The following is a 21,690-nucleotide window of genomic DNA, read 5'->3' on the forward strand; positions in this document are numbered from 1 at the left end:
GGGGGAAGGAACAGAAAGAGTGGGCTTGATTTATACTGGGGTTTGCGTGCCAGTGAGGTGAACACTGCTAACGTAACTCAGGCTAGTCGAACCCTGGTTCATCATACAGTAGACAGGGGTGGGTTAACCCAGGGGCCCAAGACTCTGGGGGCCCCCTAGCCAAGTGTCGCTGTTATTAACTTAGCATTTCTTGTCAAAAAGGGTTTACTTCATTCATGTCGATAACCCCCTAAAGTCCTACTGAAATTGAAGGAATAGCCTTTTTATTAAATTATACTATACTATTACTATACTATACCAGTTTGCACAGTATTGTACAGAGGTACTGTTATACTTAATTATTAATAATGCGGATAACACAAAAGCCCTGGGGGCTTAATTTCCATTGTGGTCCTGTGTATTCAGTTCATCAAGACATAAAGACCTTCAATACTAAACAATAAATCATCAATACTAGGAGCAGTGAAAGTAAACTCAGCACAAAAAGAAAGGAAACTTGACTTCAGTCCATTATATCCCCTTTAATAATACTAATTTGTATTGTGTTTTAATATTTATTGTTGATTCATCACCTTTACAAAGAGGTACAGTTTGTAAGCATCGGGCATTCGTGGAATGAGCACCACAGCCAAACGTGTGGGTAGCGCCGACCAAAAATATGCCAACATTCAGTCCATTATATCTCCCCTTTAATTGTGCCAAATGTTAATTTGTTTGCTATCATTGTTATCATTGAATTGTCACCTTTACAACAAGGTACAGACTGTAAGGATCTGGCATTCGTGGAATGAGCAACACAGCCAAACGTGTGGGTAGTGCCCCTCCAAAAACTTTCAAAATGGCCTGGCAGGTTCACACAGTGGTCATTTTTACACTTTGTTAATTTTAAGCTCAGTGTCAGGGAAGACCAAAAACGAGAGTAAATGCCAGCGGAACAGTATATTGCAAGCCATTTTGGCAAAGTTTGGGTCGGCGCTACCCACACGTTTTGGCTGTACCTTGTTATAAAAGGTGATGAATCAACGATAAAAATGATATAAAACACAATACAAATTGGTATTATTAAAGGGGATATATAATGGACCGAATTAAAGTTCCTTTCTTTTTTGCTGAGTTTATATTTAAAGAAAAAACAGGGGCAGGGGGGGGTCATTTATTTTGGCAAGCTAGAACACTTGCTCTTTTATAGCGGTTCTTTTGATTGAGGGGTGGGAGCGAGTCACACTTTGATGGTTGCTATTGGTAGGGCGTTCCAAATTTTGGTGACATAATTGTTGCACGAATTCATCCTCTTTATCTTCACTTAGTAGACGTGTAGAACAGTGGGTTCTCAAACATGTTTGGCTCAGGTCTCCCCTGTAAATAACCTTTTCATGCACGACACGGTGGCGCCCCTGAATTACATTGTTACTTTACAGTACATTACGTTTTAGGTCAAATATTTAAATCCTGTCCCCTAAGATGCCGTATGTGTCATGAGGAAAACTTGAGAGTATATGGTTCCATTATACTGTAGAACAGATCGGAAAATAACCCTTTATACTTGGCGTTTAACCACTTGAACCCCAGCATCCCTACGAGCTTGTAGATCTGCTATACAGAGTAGCTCACTCAGGTCCGTTTTACTTAGTATAAAGTGGTTAAACTGAAGTGAGATTGATAAATTCCAAATATTCCAAGTATTGAGGCAGGCCTGGACTTGGGCTCCCTCTTTTGTCATGCTGCGTGGGTGTCAATCCACAGTAGTTGGACAGGTATGAGGTTAATGAGGGCACTGTCCCTTGAACATACCTATTGTGACTGCAATTGACCTGTGTTCATTTCCTTGATGAAAAATGCATATGTCGACTAGACTACCCTTTTTCACTGATGGAAACTAAATAAAAAGTAGTCTAAAATATTCAGGTGGGAAAAGTGGAGAAGAGATCCAGTTGAACAAGTCATTAGGTTTCATTGCGCCCGAGAATTGCGCTCTGAAAATAGCAGATCTACAATCTCACAACGCGTCGCAGCTTGTAGAACTCGGCCTTTGGACTGGCTATTCGGTAGATCTGCTAGATCGGCTATTTTCAGCATGCAACCAAGTGTAAAATCAGCCATTACGATGCATTCAAGGCCTGGCAAAATTCAGTTTTCGTCGACTAAAATATGACTAAACTAAAAGGTGCTGACATACAGTACTCTCTGTGTGTGTGTGTGTGTGTGTGTGTGTGTGTGTGTGTGTGTGTGTGTGTGTGTGTGGTGGTGGTGGTGGGGGGGGGGGGGGGGTAGTAGTTAGACAGCTATGATGAAGGTATTGACGGTCCACTGTCCCTTGAAAATAGTTGTGACTGCAAGTCAGTACCTGCTGGACACACACACACACACACACACACACACCACACACACACACACACACACACACACACACACACACACACACACACACACACACACACACAAGTATAAATCAAGCCTGGGTCGAACTCACCGACGGCCGGAGGGTCATTCATTGTAGACGAGCGAGGTCACGTGACCACCCGTCGCCATGCCGACACGCTAGTGGTGTCATGGCTGATTTCCCACGGAGAAGAGAGGGGGGAGAGAAGGGGGGGCAGGGACAGTGGGTCACGGGTTCAAGCTGGAAACTTGACACGCACAGCCTCTCTCTCTCTCTGTCCCAATGTGCTTTGTTGCTGTATCCTCAACATTATGTCATACAGTATCTAAGCCTGTCACAATTATTACGTCATCTTCTAATCCAGGGTTTTCAAACATTTTTGACTCGGGGCACCCCCGTAAAGAACTATTTCATCCACGGCACCCCTGAGTTACACTGTTAATTTTTAGAATCTTTCATCATATTGGAGAAATATCCGTTTCCATCAGAACTAACTGAAAATAACGTTATACTTGACGTTTAACCACTTGAACCCCAGCATGCCTAACCTGGGGGGAAGGTTCACCAAAAATAGCAGATCTACAAGCTCACAACGCATCACAATGTGACGCGTTGCGAGCTTGTAGATCTGCTATTTTTGGTGAAGAGAGTTGTCGTAGTTGGAAAAAGAACTCATCAAGTACAGTGCAAATCAGATCTGTTTTACTAAGCACAGTGAAGTGATATTGATGTAGTGATTTTGATGAATTCCAAATATTTTCAAATTATCTTGCGGGACCCCTGGACTGGCATCACGGCATCCAGGGTGCCCCGTCACCCACTTTGAAAACCCTGTTCTAATCGCAGATTATTTGAGATAATAACAATTCTTTCGTAATAATTACTTTTTCTAACTTTTGCCCTGTGTTTTTACATAACAATTGGTGTTTCCACTGTTTGTTTTGGTCGCCGGGAAAATGTCCCTGTCTACCAAACAATCGGTGAAAACGACAAAATGCAGCGACAGTGTTGTTTCTGCGGTTAAAACCCCCCACACATACTAGTGGCTGATAAATGCTGGTATAGGGGAAATGATTGACGAGAAAAAAGTATTTATTGTATTATGTGTTTACGAAACAATAAAATAAATCGGGGCAGGGCAAAGTAGTCTGGGATCCCTTAACTTTTCGGGGATTGATCGGTCGGGTAGTGGAAACCAATCTACATCATGTTGTAGTCCTCAAAGGACTACAATTTGGCCGGAAAGATCAACCGGATTCAGTTTTAACCCAAAATAATTCCCCTGCGCTCAAGGACACACTTTTAGGGCCTACCTAATTAACCCCTTGATGCGGAGTAGTTTTGCTTTTGAAAATCTGTTTGGTATATGCATCTTTTAGTCCAACTCCTAGCGACTGGCACTGGGCTACTGGAGCATTTTAATAGGGATTGGGGAAACAAACGGGGGGAAACAAAACAAAGCGACACCACTTCTTCTGCTTGTGGTTTCCGCCTAGACCGGATCAAACCGCCCGTTGTAAACGAATACCAGGCTTTCCACCTAGAAAGCCTGGAGACGCAAGGTTAGGGCAAAATTACATACTACCTCTTAGAAAAGGTACAAACTTGACTTGACTAGAATGGAGCTCCATTCTATAATGTCAACCTCAATCAAAATGTTCACAGTCAGAGTGTTATGTTAAATTATACACTCTCTCTCTCTATCTCTCTTTTGGAAACTCACATTGTGTGAGTTTGTTAGAAAAGTGCAGTTATGCAAGAGGTGAGGGGGGGCGCCAGCGCGACATTTAGAGAATCCCATTCTTAATGAGCACCTGAGGGTGAAATAAAGGCTCTGCAGCTGAAAACTGTGGCAACCCAAAGCCCTCATCGGTTGGAAGATAGTCTGCATGGGAAATAAACTTGACCTTTCACTCTGTACTTAGTCTGCTCTTTTTCCCCTCTACACCAAATCTCTTTGCCAAAAATAGCCGATCTACAAGCTCACAACGCCTCGCGCTGCGAGGCGTTGTGAGCTTGTAGATCGGCTATTTTTGGCTAGTTTTCAGAATTTGGACGCTAGGGTTCAAGTGGTTAATATAAAAAAGAAGGAAAACAGGTTTCTATCACTCAAAGATTTGGAGGACCCCCTGTAGTAACTTTGAGGACCCCCTAGGGGTCCCGGACCCCCTGTTGAAGACCCATGTGGTAGGGAGATGATGGGAGGAAGAAGCCCCAGGATCTCTTGGTCCGACTCCCGATGTTAATCTCAAGTTGTAAACAAGTCAGAGCCAAGACTTCATGTCGGTCAAGTCCAAGGCTAGATCCAGATCTTACTTGACACCAGCTTGATGGGAGAGCCGCAAATTGGATTTGAATGACTTTGCATCCTTAGGTAACCCAATAAGAGAGTTGTGATGCACTGGCAATCTTGCGGAAAGTTTCTGAAAGGCAAAGCCACGTAGTTACAGGCAGTAGTATGCACCTTAACTACCTTTGCTCTGATTTTACATATAAATACATGTATTTACCAATCATTTCCCTCTCTACCAGCAGTTATCAATGAACCACTACTGGTGTTTACCTGCAGAGGGGCGTCACAAGGGGGGGGGGGGAGTGGGACTGGGTTACTAGGGCCCATGGTGGAGGGGCCGTCATTATTTTATACTTTAGCTATTGAGAAATTGCAGATCAACAAGCTCACAGTGTGGCAACGAGTGCCACGCTGCGAGCTTGTAGATCTGCTATTTTTGAAAGTAGTGAAAATGAGTGCAAATCTTTGAATATATGTATTTTTTACGCGAACATTTGTAACTCACATTTGTAACTCACATTTTGCTTCTGGGGGGGGGTCCCTGGAACTACAGTATTTTCTGGACTATAAGGCGCACCTGACTATAAGGCGCACTGTCAATGAATGGTCTATTTTCAAACTGTTTTCATATATAAGGCGCACCTGACTATAAGGCGCACATAATAGACGCTACCGTTGCGTTATGCATCAAACAGATGGAGCTGTGCTAAAGGGAATGTCAATGTCAATGAATGATCCATATATAAGGCGCACTGGACTATAAGGCGCACTGTAGTTTTTTGAGAAAATTAAAGGCTTTTAAGTGCGCCTTATAGTCTGGAAAATACGGTAAATATTTTGAGATGGGGGTCCGTGGCCAAATACATATAATTTTGGGGGTCCTTCACATGAAAAGGTTTGATCCACTGACATAGAAACATGTTTTTCAAAGACTTGCACAAATGTTCACGATTTTTCAAAAATAGCAGATTTACAAGCTCGCAGCGTGGCACCGAGCTTGTATATCTGCTATTTTTCAATAGTTAATGCACTGTAATGCAAAATAATGCGTAATAATGCATTCCCAGTCTAAATGGGTTAAACCCCCTCCTCCTATGAAGAACATTCATGGGGGGCCCGGAGTGAATCCTTGTACCCAGGGCCCAGAATTTGGTGCGACGCCCCTGCCTGCAGAAGCACACTACTGTTGTATTTAGGTGTTTTCACTGTTTGTTAAGTGATGTTTTTGGGCTGCCAAAACACACATTGAAAACTAAATACAGCCGGAGGGCTGTATTACTACTCCCTGCTGTGGTTGATGATAACTGCTGCTATCGAGGGAAATGATGGCTAAAAAACGTATCTGTTTTGATATACAAACACCGGAGCAAAGTTTAACTACTGTAGTTTATTGATTTGAGTTTGAGTAGCAAATTAGTGATGCGTGTGTGGCTGAATAATTCATCCTTGTGTTCAATTCATCCTTCTTTCTAGATAAACTTTATTTTGCTGCGCTACTCCTCCAAATCCTAATGTCAAATCGATCGGCTCCATGTGCTCCATATGTACTCAATTTATCAGTATTACATAGAACACATACACTGAAAACCCTATTTGAATACCAGTAAGACGCCTAAGATTTGGTGGCCCCCCTGTAGTGGGAGCGTGTCGCTGTTACTACATCTCATCTTTTCGACACCCGACTCTAACCCTCACCCTAACCTTAACCTCCGTGGAGTGAATCGCTAACCTTCCGGACGAAATGATGGTCGTTCGCAAAAGCGAGACTTCCCCCCTAGTGGCCCCCTAGGAGTCCCGCACCCCCTGTTGAAGACCCCTGTTTTAAGGACCTGAACCCCATTTTGAGAACCGCCGTTCAATGTAAAACTAACTCTTTCTTCTCTCTCCTCCAGGCTGGTGTCTTCCATCCATGCCGTCATGGCAACCACAGCGGGAGTCATCGTGGTGTCGTCGTGCCAGGGTGACGTCGTCAGTGACAGGTCAGAGGTCAACACTTAAACAACATTCAGTGGGTCCTTTAGTCTACTATCACTGTTCCTCAGTGGTCCTTTAACCCAGCAGTCTACTATCACTGTTCCTCAGTGGTCCTTTAACCCAGCAGTCTACTATCACTGTTCCTCAGTGGTCCTTTAACCCAGCAGTCTACTATCACTGTTCCTCAGTGGTCCTTTAACCCAGCAGTCTACTATCACTGTTCCTCAGAGGTCCTTTAACCCAACAGTCTACTATCACTGTTCCTCAGTGGTCGTTTAACCCAGCAGTCTGCCGCCACTGTTCCTCATTGGTCCTTTAACCCAATATTGATCAAAACAACAATATTTTTTCTTGTAAATTAAAGTAACGCAGATGTTCAACAATAATTTAACTCTTGAGAGCGTAAAATGAAACCGGTTAAGATCTATAAGAGTCCATCATTTAGCTGCCTGGGGGACCACCTGGATTTAAGTGCAAAAAGGCACACAGACAGACGGTTACAACGGGTATTGCATAACAGGGTGGGCATGCGTTCCCTATTTGCATCAGTCCAAATTTGCATCGTCCTGGAGTAGGCAGGTGCCCAGCGGGCCCCTGTCTAGTTTGTATAACTCTTGAGAGGGTACAAGCGGAACCACTAAGGAACGGGAGGTTAGTTGTTCGACCCATGTTCGACCCATAGCGCAGGAACTCAAAACTCACATCAAACAAACCCAGAGACCAACATATATACGCAGTTGATAAGGACTTTACTTAAGACACTGTAACTTACAATACACTTTACGGCTGTAACACAAACACCCACAGTGAAGTACATCCACAACAAAACAGCATGTGTACATAGTATAATACATCATAACACTGAACACTCTGACGTACACACAGAACCTGACACTACAACTAAAGACCCAGCACTGACTGAACAAAGTCCCAGACAGTCTTAAATAGTCTCTGGGGCTCGTCACCCACCAACCAAACTCTGCTGCTAGGCCTCACAGCTGACGGCACTCGGGGCAATTGGACTCTTCTAGGCCATGGGTAACCTCGCGTCACCAGGCTTTCCACCACAGAGGAAAGCCTGGTATTCATTCTAAAACTGAGCTGTGTGGTCCGGTTTAACACTTGTGTTCTGGTGGTGTGTTCTGGTTGGCGTCGCTTTTGTTCCCCTCAAAATGCGAATCAATTAGTTTAGTATCGCTAGTATCGCTACTATCGCTAGTCGCGCTATTGATTATTATACCAAAAGAAACAAATGTTTGTACCAGAACGAAACACTTTTTTTTTTTTTTTTTAAGATTTGTTTTTGGGCTTTTATGCCTTTATTGATAGGACAGTAGACTGACAGGAAATGGGGGGAGAGATAGGGGAGTGACATGCGGCAAAGGTCGTCTGAATCGGGAATCGAACCGGCAACGCCGCCAGGCATCCATGCCTATGTGGCAATGCCTAAGTGGTATGCGCCTGGACCAGTAGGCCAGCGGGCACCCCCAACTAAAAACATTTTTAATAATTTTGGAGGTGCACACAGCGCTGGAGATTCCGTTGGTGTGTTCCGGCCGCCTGATGCTGTAAAGTTATTTCCACTCCCAACCAGATCAGAAACCCGAAAATGGTATTGATTGATCCCAGGCCAGGCCACGGTAGGTAGAGGGAGAGAGGCCATGACCGTGACACAAATGAACCCTTGAAAGGACCACCTCACCATAGGCGGCGTGTAATGATGGCTAGGGGAGGCTATGCCTTCCCAAATGCTGCTGGGTATTTTTCAAATTATATAGGCTATAGCCTAATATACAGTATGAGCGCAGCATTATATAGACAGATTTCTTGTTTACCAAATTTGAGACTTCATGCGCACTGCGCTGGTGCCTAATATGTTTCATGTAATCAATTCCCCAAATGTGTTGTTTTGGGGTGCGCTCTGCGCGGGTTTCAGTTAATTCGTAGGCTACCTCTTCTGTGTTGGATGGTGAGACGTCACACGGCCGCAACGGCATTGCGCGCTGTGAACAGCTGGCTGTACAAGCTTCAGTGATACAGTAGCCTATAAGCTCACATTGCGTCACGGATGTCCCCGGTGTGACTTTGAGCTTGGAGGTCTGCTATTCTCTGCGCGCAACATCATCGCGGGACGGAGAATAAATTGGGCTTGATCATGGCCATGGGCTGCAGCTGGCTGCTGTGATCATACTCATAGAGCGCTCTCTAGTCTCTCCGACTCTCTGTCTCTCCGTTCTCAGTGGAGGAAAACGTAGTCAGATTTTTTACTTAGCTAAAAGTATCAATACTCTATTATTGAAAATACTCTGTTACAAGTCAAAGTCCGGAATTCAAAATGTAGGCCTACTTGGGTAAAAGTAGGCTACGAAAGTGATGGCATCAAAATAAACTCACGTGTCAGGTATAAAACAGGGCTAAATGTACTATGTTTTATAATATAATAATTTACATCTGCAAAGTAACTAGTAGCTAATGTTTTCATATAATTGTAGTGGAGTAAAAGTACAATATTTGGATCCGAGATGTAGTGGAGTAGTAAAAGTAGTAGTAGTAAAAAAGATAATAAAAAGAAACGGCCTCGCCAAACGTTTGGCTCACCCGCCGCCTATGCATCTCACCCATTTTCAACCTACTGTATCTTCATATAATTGGTGCTCACTAATGCTCTGCATTACATCACCGATAGACAGGCTTGGTCATTTCAAAGATTGCAAGCTTTATTTTTAAATGATTAATGCAAGAACGCTGGCTATATTTATGTCTGCATGTCAACTTTTCAGGAAGAGAGAGACTGTCGTTTTCTAATGGCTTGGAATCCCCATCAATATTGTCATTGTTGCCTCTGGGCGACTGATTTCCCCCCTTGGGATAATGAAGGTATCTATCTGGTAGAAAGGGTCGTGAATTTGTCCGCAGCCCAACTCTGACATGCATGAGTCGAGCAGACGGAAATGGTGCCATCTTATAATGAGCTTTAGTTGAGGACCAATTATATGCAGATTAGGTTGAAAATGGGTGAAGTGCTCCTTTTAAAAGGTCCATTTGGTTCCACTTGTATACACACTCAGAAAAAAAAGAAACACACTTGTCAGTGTCGATCACACACATGCCACACATCTGTCGACCCACTTCCCGTCCAGGACGGTTCAGCCCCATCTGTCTGTTAAAGCCCGTCACTGTCCCACTGACTCCCACCTGCCGCGGTGGATCCGAGGCTCCCCTCTACCCAAATCCTCCTGCCCCCAGATCCCCTAGCCTTCCTGCGTGGCCGGCCACCTGTCATCCAGTTAGCCTCGCCGTATAGCATTAGCATCCCTAAGCAATTTGTGCCGCTTTGACTTGTGAGCTAACGAGGGAGCCTATTAATCCCAACCATTTTGCTAGCCCACGCGTATAAAGCCGTTCCTCTCTGCCACAGACCGTGCTCCCCACTAGCATTAGATTCCCCCTAGCATTAGATAGAGAATCCCCCCCCCCCCCACCACACACACACACACACACACACACACACACACACACACACACACACACACACACACACACTCACACTCACTCTGCGAACTGGGCCAACGTCTGATGCTAAGCTAACAGCTATGGTGTGGTACTAATCCAAGAAGTGAGTCATTTTTTTTTTTTTTTTTTGCCAGACCCCGGGCCGGGCCAGGCCATAGTGTGTGTGTGTGTGTGTGTGTGTGTGTGTGTGTGTGCATGTGTGTCTTTATGGGCCATCGTCAAGCTGTTAATCCCCCCCCCTCCCCCCTCCTGGCTTAAATGTCTCCTCACACTGCTCACTTCTGTGCTCTGCCTCCTCTCTCATTTGCACACAGACAGGAGGTGCTTGTGACGTGCACTCAAGCATGCACACACACACACACACACACACACACACACACACACACACACACACACACACACACACACACACACACACACACACACACACTCACACACACACACTGTCACTTGCATGTACAGTGCAGGTGCACCCCCCACGCACACACACACAATAGTCCCATTGGTTCTCAAAGGGGTCCTTGGGGAAAGGGTTTCAAGGGGGGTCCCCAGCTAAATATGTTGATACAGCGTCACACCAATTTCAACCCCTTCATCCATATTTTATATGTTGGCTATTAAAAAATAGAATCTACGCCTGGTATTTTGGTATTTAAAAAAAAAAGAATTTTATTGCACGTATAAGGCAAGTGTGGTAGTAGTTATGTCCTGTTCTGTTAAGTGTATGATGCATTATGGCCACTAGCACTCATAATACTTCATTAACCTTATTGTAAGTTGTTATGCATAATTAATCATTTATAGGGAGTGTTATTATGAAGCCTTATACTGTAGAATTGTTAACCATAGACCTGACCCTTTTTAAGTTAAAATTGTTAACCACTTCATAGTACAGTTCTATAGTTAGTTCTATTGATCCATTCCGAGGTGGAACACAATCGATTGAGAATGAGCATGATCATTATAATGAACATGCTCTGAACACTTTGGAGATCTTCTAGTGGGCTCTGGTCCAGAAGAGGTTGGGATACAGTCAGGAGGACTACGCTATGAAATCCTCAGCGGTCGTTGGAGTCAGAGAGCCTAACAAATGTAGCTGTTGTAAATGTTATGTGAGAGCATATCAAATGTTATGTTCTTATTGTTATTGTCGGGTGGAAACCTTGAATGTCCAAAACCGCAGAGCATTTTCAGATTTTTTTATTTTATTTCTTAATCCAACGTGATATACTGTTTTGTAACTTATGAGTGAGCAGACACACCTTATTACATGGGCACAATTCCTAATAATGATACTATAACTGAGTCAATCTGGTATCACTTCCCCTTCTTGAGACTCCAACAGCTTTTCTGTGGAAGTTCTTGATTCCCAGTAACAACTGCTGTCAGCTACAACTAAGGTCACCAGTCATAAACTGTTTCTCAACTTGTGTTCCATGGAACACTAGTGGACCATGACATGATTAACGGGTGGTCCACGTCTGTCTTTTCTTGGCTATGGTGGTGTCTCACGTCATTTTCTGGCTCAAATCTTGTCCTGTACATATCTTTCAGGTATATTCCAGCATGAAAATACTACTGTCACAGAGATACTTACAGTAGTTACAAAAGGCAGTATTTAGCTTTTACTGTAAGCTCTTAGAATTCATCTTGACAACTCATCCAGAACTTCATAAGGGACTGCTTCATTTGACTCTTGAGTCTGTGGACATGGCAATTTATTTTTCCAAAATAAAAAAGAATGAAAATAAATCAATTAATCTTCACTTTCCTATATTGCTGAACGCATGATCAGAGCCCACAATACATGCACCTCCACTGACCACCAGTGGTCCACGGACCACCAGTTGAAAACCCCTGCAGTAGGGGAACTGACATTTCCGTGGGGTATACTGTAAGTAGGGGAAGGGGAGCAGAGGGATTGGTTCATACTGCAAGAAAATGAATTTTCCTGAGGAAGGGGTGGGGCGTGTAGTCAATTATACAACAGGTAGTTCCGACGAAGCAATCTGATTGGTTGAAATAGCTATCTATCCGTGATTATATTCAGCATTATGGGACGGTCTCATCAATCAAAGAAATCATCTGCGATGTCGGGCTGCCTGTCCCAGCACTATGCTAGCGTCTAGAAGTTTTCATGTGGAGTTCAGGGACAGAGTAGTAGCTTGTGGCATTAACAAATTACAGATTTGTATCGAATATCTTAATTACAATAAAATTAAGTTGACGTGCTTTTTTAAGGTCAACAGTTGTATAATCGCAATATTACACTTGCACACATATTAAACTTCTGCACTGCCAACAGAACTCGCCCTTCGGGCTCGTTCCTAAGGCAACGCTGGCGTGATGATATTGACGATAAAGTACACCCTCTCATGTAATATTTCTTAATTTGGCTATCTTGGACACCGTCTTGAAAATTACACCTTTCTAGTGGTCAAACTTTGGTAAACGTTTTGTTGCAATTATTTTTGGGTAAGGTGCATTTCTGTCATATATGTACACATGTATATACTCGCCTATATCTTGGTAAATAAGGGGATTTTTATTTTAGGGGGAAATTCAGGATCAAATTCGTTCATTATCCTTCCGGGCCAGTGGTTACAATGGTGGGGCCAGGGATCTTGAAAATCCACTGGCCCAGTGGCAATTTTCCCTTAATTTATACCCCTGCAACAAACTGTACAAACGACCATAAAACAAAGCAAACACAATCCTTTTATATAAAGTAAAAAACAATATGTGTAGGACAAGGGGTAAGAATCCAATGTAGTCAGAGGAGCAGGCTATCCGGGGTAAGGGATCTAACTATGACCAGTTAGTGTTGTTGAGATGAAGCCATGATTTAAGGACATTCTTAAATCTTGCTAGGGGAATTTAGGCATTTCTGGACTGAAGGGATGGCATTCCACTGAGCAGCGGCTGCGTAATAAAACACATTTTCCCCCCTGAAGCGTCCTGAAGAACCTGGGTAGAACGAGCTCATATGAACCTCCCCTGGTTGAGTACAAGTGAGTAGGGGTGTAACGATATAGTAACTGTATCGAAATATCGTTTTTAACTTACAAAATCGAAGTATATCGAAATGAAAACAGCTCAAATCGAATCGTATCGTTTGATTTTGTATCGTATCGAATCGGCAGTGCAAAGAATCGATTGTATCAATACTACCTACTTTGGCATTGTATTTAGCATTTTTAAGAAGAAAAAACTAAAAGGAGGGGTTTAATTACTTTTCCTTTCCATATAGCTACACTGGTTTATCGATAAATATGTGTAATCTCTGTGTTCATGTCAAGATGCAGGTTTGTCAATATACAATGTCCATGTATTTGGCAGGTAATCAATGTGTTTACTTATTTATATCCATAATAAATACATACATACAGATTTTCCCTTAAAAACCTGCACTATCCACACCTTTCACACATATTTAATTTCTTTGCTAAATAGTTACTATATCGATTTTAAATCATTGAATCGAATCGTATCGTATCGCCATGAATGAACCAATATCGTCCATCATGTATCGTATGGTCAACCATGTATCGTGATATGTATCGAATCACTATTAAAATGTATCGTTACACCCCTACCAGTGAGCGTCCCTCACTCTGGGTGTTACGGAAGGGTACATTAAAGCATTTTACCGTGTATAATACTGACGATCTCGTCTTTCAGGGAGGTGAATATTAGATGGTGCTGAAAACGGGAGGCCTTGAATGACCTCACCCTCCAATGGCTCATTCATAAAAATCTATCCTCGGATTTATGCTTAATATTAATCTTTAGATGACTCCCCCCTCAACCCCCCTGCGGTATGCTTACACCTGATTCACTGCAAATGCTCAGGACAAAGAAAGAGTTATGTAAGGTCACTTTTCAAGATGTCTCGCGCAGCCTTGACCGATGAATCGCAAATGATCTTATACGAGTACATTTATGCGCACATGAATGAATGTGATTTCACACTCAGTTCACCTTTTGCCTCTGGAAAAGGAACAAGTGCAGATTTCCATGTCGCTATAGAATTGTGTCACACCACACAGTCAGAGGGGTTTACTTTATTCAGATTGAAACCGCAGAAAATAAGAGACTAAAACAACTGCACCTGAGGGAAATTATATGCGCGGCACAGAAGTCCTGTTTTTATGTGCGGTAAATGGAAAATTTACCATGGCGGTAAATGGAAAAGGCCTCTGCACTGTCTAGCTGTCAATATGGCCTAAATGGCCCTGGATCACAGTGGGCAATGTTGGAACCAACACTGTGGTTCTAAAAGTGGAATCTGGGTACCCCCGAGGTGTCCTTGAGGTGGTTCCATAGGGTCCCCATGCAGCTAATTCAAAGTCAGTTTTAACCCGATTTTTATACTTTGCCAATTAAATAATTGCAGCTCTACAGAGCTCGCAACGAGTCGCATCATGACGCGTAGATCTGCTAGGGATGGTCCGATCAGGTTTTTGGAGCTGTGTGAAGCACAGGCTCCCTATACGTGGCTGTGTGGGTCTGTGTGTCTGTGTGTCTGTGTGTGTGTATGTAGCCTGAACTTCCTAAACTTCGGCACGCCACTAGTCCCACAGTTTTGCCACCACACACTCGCGCCATATGTCAAATCGACCGGCTTACTCGGGAATCGTGGGCTATTACTTTTCTAAGAGAAAGGTTCTATAGTTTAATTGATATTAATTTATTAGTGAATTAATTTTCCCCATTGACTTATAATGGGAATCGCAAAAACTCACATTCAATTATTTGTCTCTCGCAAACCATAGGGGCTAGAGTTTCAAGACTTGGAGAGGAGGTTCATAATGATTTCAAGGATTAAATGAAAAATAATTGTGTCATTTGGCCGCATGGTGGCGCCATAACACCCCACTTTACGTTTTGGCCTGTAACTCTTGAACCGTAGGTCGGAAAATTAAAAATATTTTTTCCCTGGATTCCTTGGGCCATGACGCATCTTGCGCCATGATAGATTGTCCGCCATCTTGAATTTTCTCCAAAACACACTTTTTGCTCCTTTTCCTACATATTTTCTTCAAATGTCACAAAAATCGGTACACATGATCCACACACACACACACACACACACACACACACACACACACACACACACACACACACAGCTCCACTTCACACGGGTGTGATTTTTGGAACCGATCACCGAGCACCGATCACAAAAGTTTGATCACCCGATACCGATCAATCACCGATCCGATCAAGTTATTATTTATATATTATTTATATTTTCTAAATGTTAATGTTTTAACTTTAATTAATTCACTCATGAATTCATTTATATATTTGCCTTATAGTTATTTACCAGCATTACTATGTATTTATTATCATAGCAGTAACTAATTATTCCTTCAGCACTGTGGAAATCAATACCCCAAAATGGCCTCAAGTGGGCATACTGAACGGCTGGTTGATCGGATGCACCGATCGGATCGGATCGGTGAATTTACCTTTTGATCTAAACCACCGATTATCACCGATCACGCTTTGATCGGCCCGATCCGATCCATTGCCGATTGATCGGTAACATCTCTACTATTATCCAAAGAAATCTTAAGGGATATTTCACTACAGTATTAAGTCGAGACAGCTGGTATACCTGTCTGACCAGGGTTCATTTTAACAGCAAATTTTGATTTAGTTTTAGCCATCTTTTGAATAACATTACATTTTTCCATTCCATATTTGTCTGAAAAGTTTTAGTCTAGTTTTAGTTGACTATACAGTATAATATTTTAGTTGACTAACTCTAGAGTTGATTTTAAAAGTATTTTGCTGGGCCTTGATGAATCATAATGTCTGATTTTACACAAAATAGCCGATCTACAAGGTCACAATGTGTCGCGCTTGTGAGCCTTGTAAGCTTTTAAATCTGCCATTTTCAGAGAAACAAAATGTTTCTGGAGAAATAAAAATTATATTCTATGGCACTCATTACCGTGAAAAAAGAAAAAGGTGATTCCAGGCAGTCTCTGAAAAACTGTTCTCTTTGAAACGCAACAATTATGACAACGTCACACAATGGCGCAAGAGCATGTCTGCGAAACTGAAGCCACATAATTTGTATCGTCTCTCATCATGTCTTTAATTGAAAACACAGGTTTGGATGGATATTGTTGACTTCATTCCTCACGTCTGAGATAAATGCCATGGCAAAATGTCACGGAAGGAGTCGTGCACTGCTGTGCTGCAGAGAGCAGTGGTGTGAAAAGTAATCAATTGTTTTACTTGAGTAAAAGTGTCAATACTGCAACGTAGTATCTGTTACAAGATAAAAGTCCAGAATTCAAAATTTACATGAGTAAAAGTACAAAAGTATTGGTATCAAAATGGATTTAAAGTATCAAAATGGATTTAAAGTACCAAAAGTAGAAAGTACTCGTGATGAATGTCGCGGTTCACAATTTTTCAAATGTACAGTATAAAAGGTATATAAAATTCGTTTGAAGATAGAAAACTCACAAGCTTGTAGATCGGCTAATCTACAAAGTAACTGCTAACTAGCAAAAAAAACAAAAAATTGTAGTAGAGTATAAGTAAAATAAAAGTAAAAAGTAAAGTAAAAGTAAAGTACTGAGCATTTGAAATACTCCAGTAAAGTAAAAAAATAAATACCTCAAAGTTGTACTTAAGTACAGTGGTAAATGTATTTAGTTACTCTCCACCCCTGCAGAGAGGATGTGCGCTGCCGTGCCAGTACACATCATCCCCAGCAGGAAGTTCACTTAACATGTAATCCACTGGTTCCCTACCTCAGGGTTTCTCAAAGTGGGTGCCATGGCACCCTGGGGTGCGCTGACGCAAGTCCAGGGGTGCATCAGCACACTTTGATAATATTTGGAATTTATCGCTTTGGTACTTGGACCCTTTAAACCTGAGTTTCACTGTACTTTGTGCATTCTTTTCTCATCTAAACGCGACACGGTGTGAGCTTGTAGATTGGATATTCTTTTATTTTATTTTTTCTGTGAATGTTATACCCAGATTAGGGATGCTGGGTTAAGCATGAGTTAAGTGGTTAAACAAAGTTATTTACAATCTGTCCTAGTCTTTCAAGTTTGCCTTGTGATATACTGTATCTTAGGGGGAAAGATTTACACATTTACGCAGTGCAATATCACATAAATGTAAGTGGCAAAGTGGCAATATAATTCAGGGGTGCCATGGATGAAAATGTTATTTACAGGGGTGACCAGAGTCAAAAAAAGAAGATTTGAGAACGTGTGTGTGAGAATGAGAGTCAGGTTTTATGAATACGTGCACCAGTTACTTTTTTCTACACCAAATCTCTTCGCCGAAAATATTCTGCTATTTCAGGGAAATGTTTGCCTATTATATGTCATGTATAGATCGATAGATCACAGCACTACACGTTACAGAGACGAGGCATAGACAGCAGTTACAGAAGAATAACATCTCAATTGATTTGAATATTTTATTAGACAGAAATGCAAAGCAGCATAAGTACAGTCAAAAACACTTTGGATTGCACCAAAAAAGTCCTTGCGGCCTTGTTTCCAATAAAGTCACTCAAACAAATATTAACACACAAGAGGGTGTATACAGTAGAATACAGACTACATATACAGTATATCCTATACACTCATCCCTCCCGGGTGCTGCGGAACGAGCCGTGACCAGAATAGGGACGCTTGGTGCCCGCGCGAATACGACGAAATTCAATCCGAAGGGCAATTTTTATGAATGAAGCCCCTGTGCTGTTGTTTACAGAACACCACCAATCACTGTAAAGTGACTAGCTTAAGACCGCGCGCTGTCAGCTGTCTTTAAAGCCGATGGGGCTGAGAACCCCGAGAGGCTAGTGAACTCCCCGACGGGTCACTGGGGTCGGCAGCTCAGCTCTCCGCTCGCATTCTGTGCTCCATAATGAAACATAAGTGTAATCTGTATTCATTAGAACACTGTGGCCCCACACAAGCTCTTTATTACACTTTCATAATCCCCCCCCCCCCCCCCCCCCCCTTAAAGCCCTTTGCGTGTCGCATGTGTGTATGTGCGTGTGTGTATATATTGTGCTATATTTGTGAGGATCAAATGAGTACCTGAGACGAATAACAGTCCATATTTGAACTTTTTTGAATACATATATTTTTGGATTTACCAGACTGTAAACCACAAACTAGTCATTTTTAATCTGTTAAATTGTTAATGCAATCCCCCCTCATTTTGTTTAATTGTCGGTTTTAATGTTATCTGCTCCCTTTCTCTGCTGAATATTGCTTGTACGGACTTAGACTGTTGTTTCACAAACTGCTGGAGATATACTGTTTTTCCACTTCCCATAGGTATTATGTCTTATAATTCCTAATATATATGAGTTAACACTTATGTTGCAATGATTTTTTCCGGCCAATGTCCCGCGTTGCCATGGTTACCATAGACTTCCATGTAATTGTGCAAGTGTGTAAAAAGTGCACGCCCATGCCTAGATGATGCACCACGTGTGTAGATGCTGTTCACAGCTTTCAAACAAAAAAATCCGCTTGGAAATCCGTTCAGGCATTCATGATTTATGGGCCATTATGTTTTCTTCAGATGTAAACAAACATGGCTGCCATGTTTGAAAGAATGGGTTGGTATGGGGGTTAAACATGCAATTTCGCGATCGCGATCATGCCTAATACATTTCTGGAGGTCCAAAAAAAAAATTTGAAAAAAAATTTTTTGAAAAAAAAAAATTTTTTTTTTTCAAAAACGGCCCAAACTCGGGAAACTCGGGGTTGGCACAGCACTAGTACCAATACAAACTCGGGAAACTCGGGGTTGGCACCATATGTGTTAAGTAAAAAAAAATCTAATTCAACAAAATGAGAGGGGAGTATATTAAGACTTTAAGAGATTAAAAACTTCTAGTTTGTGGTTTATAGTCTGGTAAAACAAACAAATATCTTTATCCAAAATTTTAAAATACGGACGTAGACTGTTATTCGTCTCAGGTACTCAAATGCCCCTAGTCAAAGTATATAGTATTTGACTGTGTGAAGCATTGGTTGTGTCGCTCGCGTACACGCCGTCTTTTTCAGCAGGAACACGGACATGTATCGATGTAAAACAACCATTAAGTTCACACCTCGGCAACGTTTACATGCACTATAGTGTCACAGCAGGGTGATTTAACAAAGGGACGAGCCTGTATGCATTTCAATAGACCTGATAACTCCTGTAGAGTAGGTGTTAAGCGACGAGTGCGTGACATCATTAAAAGAGCGTCTCCCCCGCAAACATTGAATCACTAATGCAACACTGGTATTTGATGAATAGAGAGTATTGATTATTACTAGTTTATATGATGTTTTTCGCATTGGTATTGTATATTCACCTGTCATTATAAAGTTTAGATTTACATTTTACAATTTAGGCATTTAAAAGAAGCTCTTAATCCAGAGTGACTTACAATAAGCAAGGTAATACATTATTAATACATCAACATCAATACATCAAATGTATAGAAATGGTAATCTAAGAAAAAAGAACGTAGGTAGACCAATGCTATCGAACTTTCATGTATGGTCATTGAGGGTGGGCAAGTGCTATGGGCTAAGGTGGCGTCTGAAGAGGTGAGTCTTCAGACCACGGCGGAAGCTATGGAGTGAGTCCGTTCTAATTACAACAGGGAGTTTATTCCACAGTTTGGGGGCCAGGAGGGCGAATTGTCTAGGACGAGTGTATTTTGGTCCTGTTTTTTTTTAGTGAGGGTTCTGTCAGCATCCCTGTGTTTGCTGATCAGAGTGAACGGGTGGGGCTTGTAGGGGTCGATCAGGTTTTGGAGGTGGAGCCGTACCTTTGGCTACTTTGAAGGCCAGCATCAGTGTTTTGTATTCTGTTCTGGCCGAAACCGGGAGCCAGTGGAGGGAGTCGGAGAAGGGGGGAGACATGAGGATTTTGGCTGGTTGAATTCTCACATGTCTCGATGAATTGAATACACAGAACCCCAATGGAAACAAGCCTTAGTTAAAGTATTCAATGAACGAATGATTGAATGAATGAATCAATCAATCAATGAATCAATCATTGCCATTTTAACCATAACCATAACAATAACAAATAAATGGCTGTTCTTCAAGTACACACGCACTGTGTGCTTAAATCACCATCCTAGAATGTTTAGTAAGAGTTTTCCAATTCTTATGGGCCAGATGTTCCCAATATTAGGCCCACGGTACAACTTGAAAAGGTTTTTAGGAGCTATGGTACGTTACATGAGTTAGTGGTTATATGTAATAATAATGAAACATGGCCATCTTAAAACATTGCTGTCCTCACGTGTGTGTGTGTGTGTGTGTGTGTGTGTGTGTGTGTGTGTGTGTGTGTGTGTGTGTGTGTGTGTGTGTGTGTGTGTGTGTGTGTGTGTGTGTGTGTGTGTGTGTGTGTGTGTGTGTGTGTGTGTGTGTGTGTGTGTGTGTGTGTGTGTGTGTGTGTGTGTGTGTGTGTGTGTGTGTGTAAAAAGAATGTTAATAAGTAGTTATTAGAACAAGCAACAATCCCCTTGCTCAATGTGAAGTTATGCAGTCACTGCCAGTTAGCCAGCTTAGACCTTTAATCGGCAAAACTAAGATCAGAGATTTAACGCTCATGTAATACTGTATGTTCGACTTAAATTTCTTTTACCATGGATATGGTTACTATCTGAATTTATCTCATTCAGTGTATTATTGTGACGGTAGTTGCGGCTCTCCACCTCACAATCCATCTCCCAGGGGTCTAGCGCATTGTAACGGGGACAGACTCCTGCGTGTTACTGGCTGATACGACAATAAGCCACTCCCGACCAACTTGTTGTACACTCTCGGAGTTATGGGCGTCCTTGAAAAGTATAAAACGTCTGAACAAAGTCTTGATAAAGAAAATTATAATGTTACTTAAAAACAATCTTAACATTTGTCACGAAAAAAGTCTTTGCCACAGACACATTTGTCCTTGTACGGACACATTGATGACCACCTATTGTGAAACTGTCCTGAAATACCCGTCTCTATACAAAGTAACATTCTGATCTGGTCAATAATAATAGATTTATAATCAGTGGCGTCGGTTCAGAAAAAGCTAACAACATGACTGGTGTCTTGCACGCGCGCCTTCGAGCGTGTGCAAGACACCAGTCATGTTGCCATACCTTAGCAAAAGGCATGATACATTTATTTTAAGAAATACATTCTATTTTTCCCCCCGTTTCTACGGTTTCTTGGGCTGGATATGGCAGCCTGGAAAGGTTGTTCAAGTCCAGCTAAACTTGGCATGTTAGTAAACGTGCCACAATTAACAATAATGAATTGCACCTGTGCAGCTGACCTGCGGAACCTGGGAATATACCATTTTGTCAAGATGGGGAGAATACAAGAGTGGAGAATATAATTAATACCTTGTTAAAGTAACTATTTTGGTAAATTTTGCATTCGTAGTTATTTTACTGTAATTTAACAACATAATAACCAGAACAGATAGACAAAGAGACATTCATGAATTCATATTTAAAAGTAACTTTTATTTC

At 42.0% G+C, this 21,690-nt stretch overlaps 1 protein-coding gene across 1 annotated transcript in view; it reads left to right on the forward strand.

Annotated features, from left to right (window-relative positions):
• tlcd3a (TLC domain containing 3A) overlaps positions 1 to 21,690 on the forward strand; it is a gene marked incomplete at both ends in the record, with an annotated part of 54,895 nt that overhangs the window by 12,699 nt on the left and 20,506 nt on the right. The window contains one exon of the mRNA XM_080749486.1: positions 6,566 to 6,652. Within this exon, the coding sequence (XP_080605612.1) occupies positions 6,566 to 6,652 (87 nt within the window). The remainder of the gene's footprint in view (positions 1 to 6,565; positions 6,653 to 21,690) is intronic.

Source organism: Nannobrachium achirus (genome assembly GCF_963921795.1).
Source record: "Nannobrachium achirus genome assembly, chromosome: 19".
NCBI lineage: Eukaryota > Metazoa > Chordata > Actinopteri > Myctophiformes > Myctophidae > Nannobrachium > Nannobrachium achirus.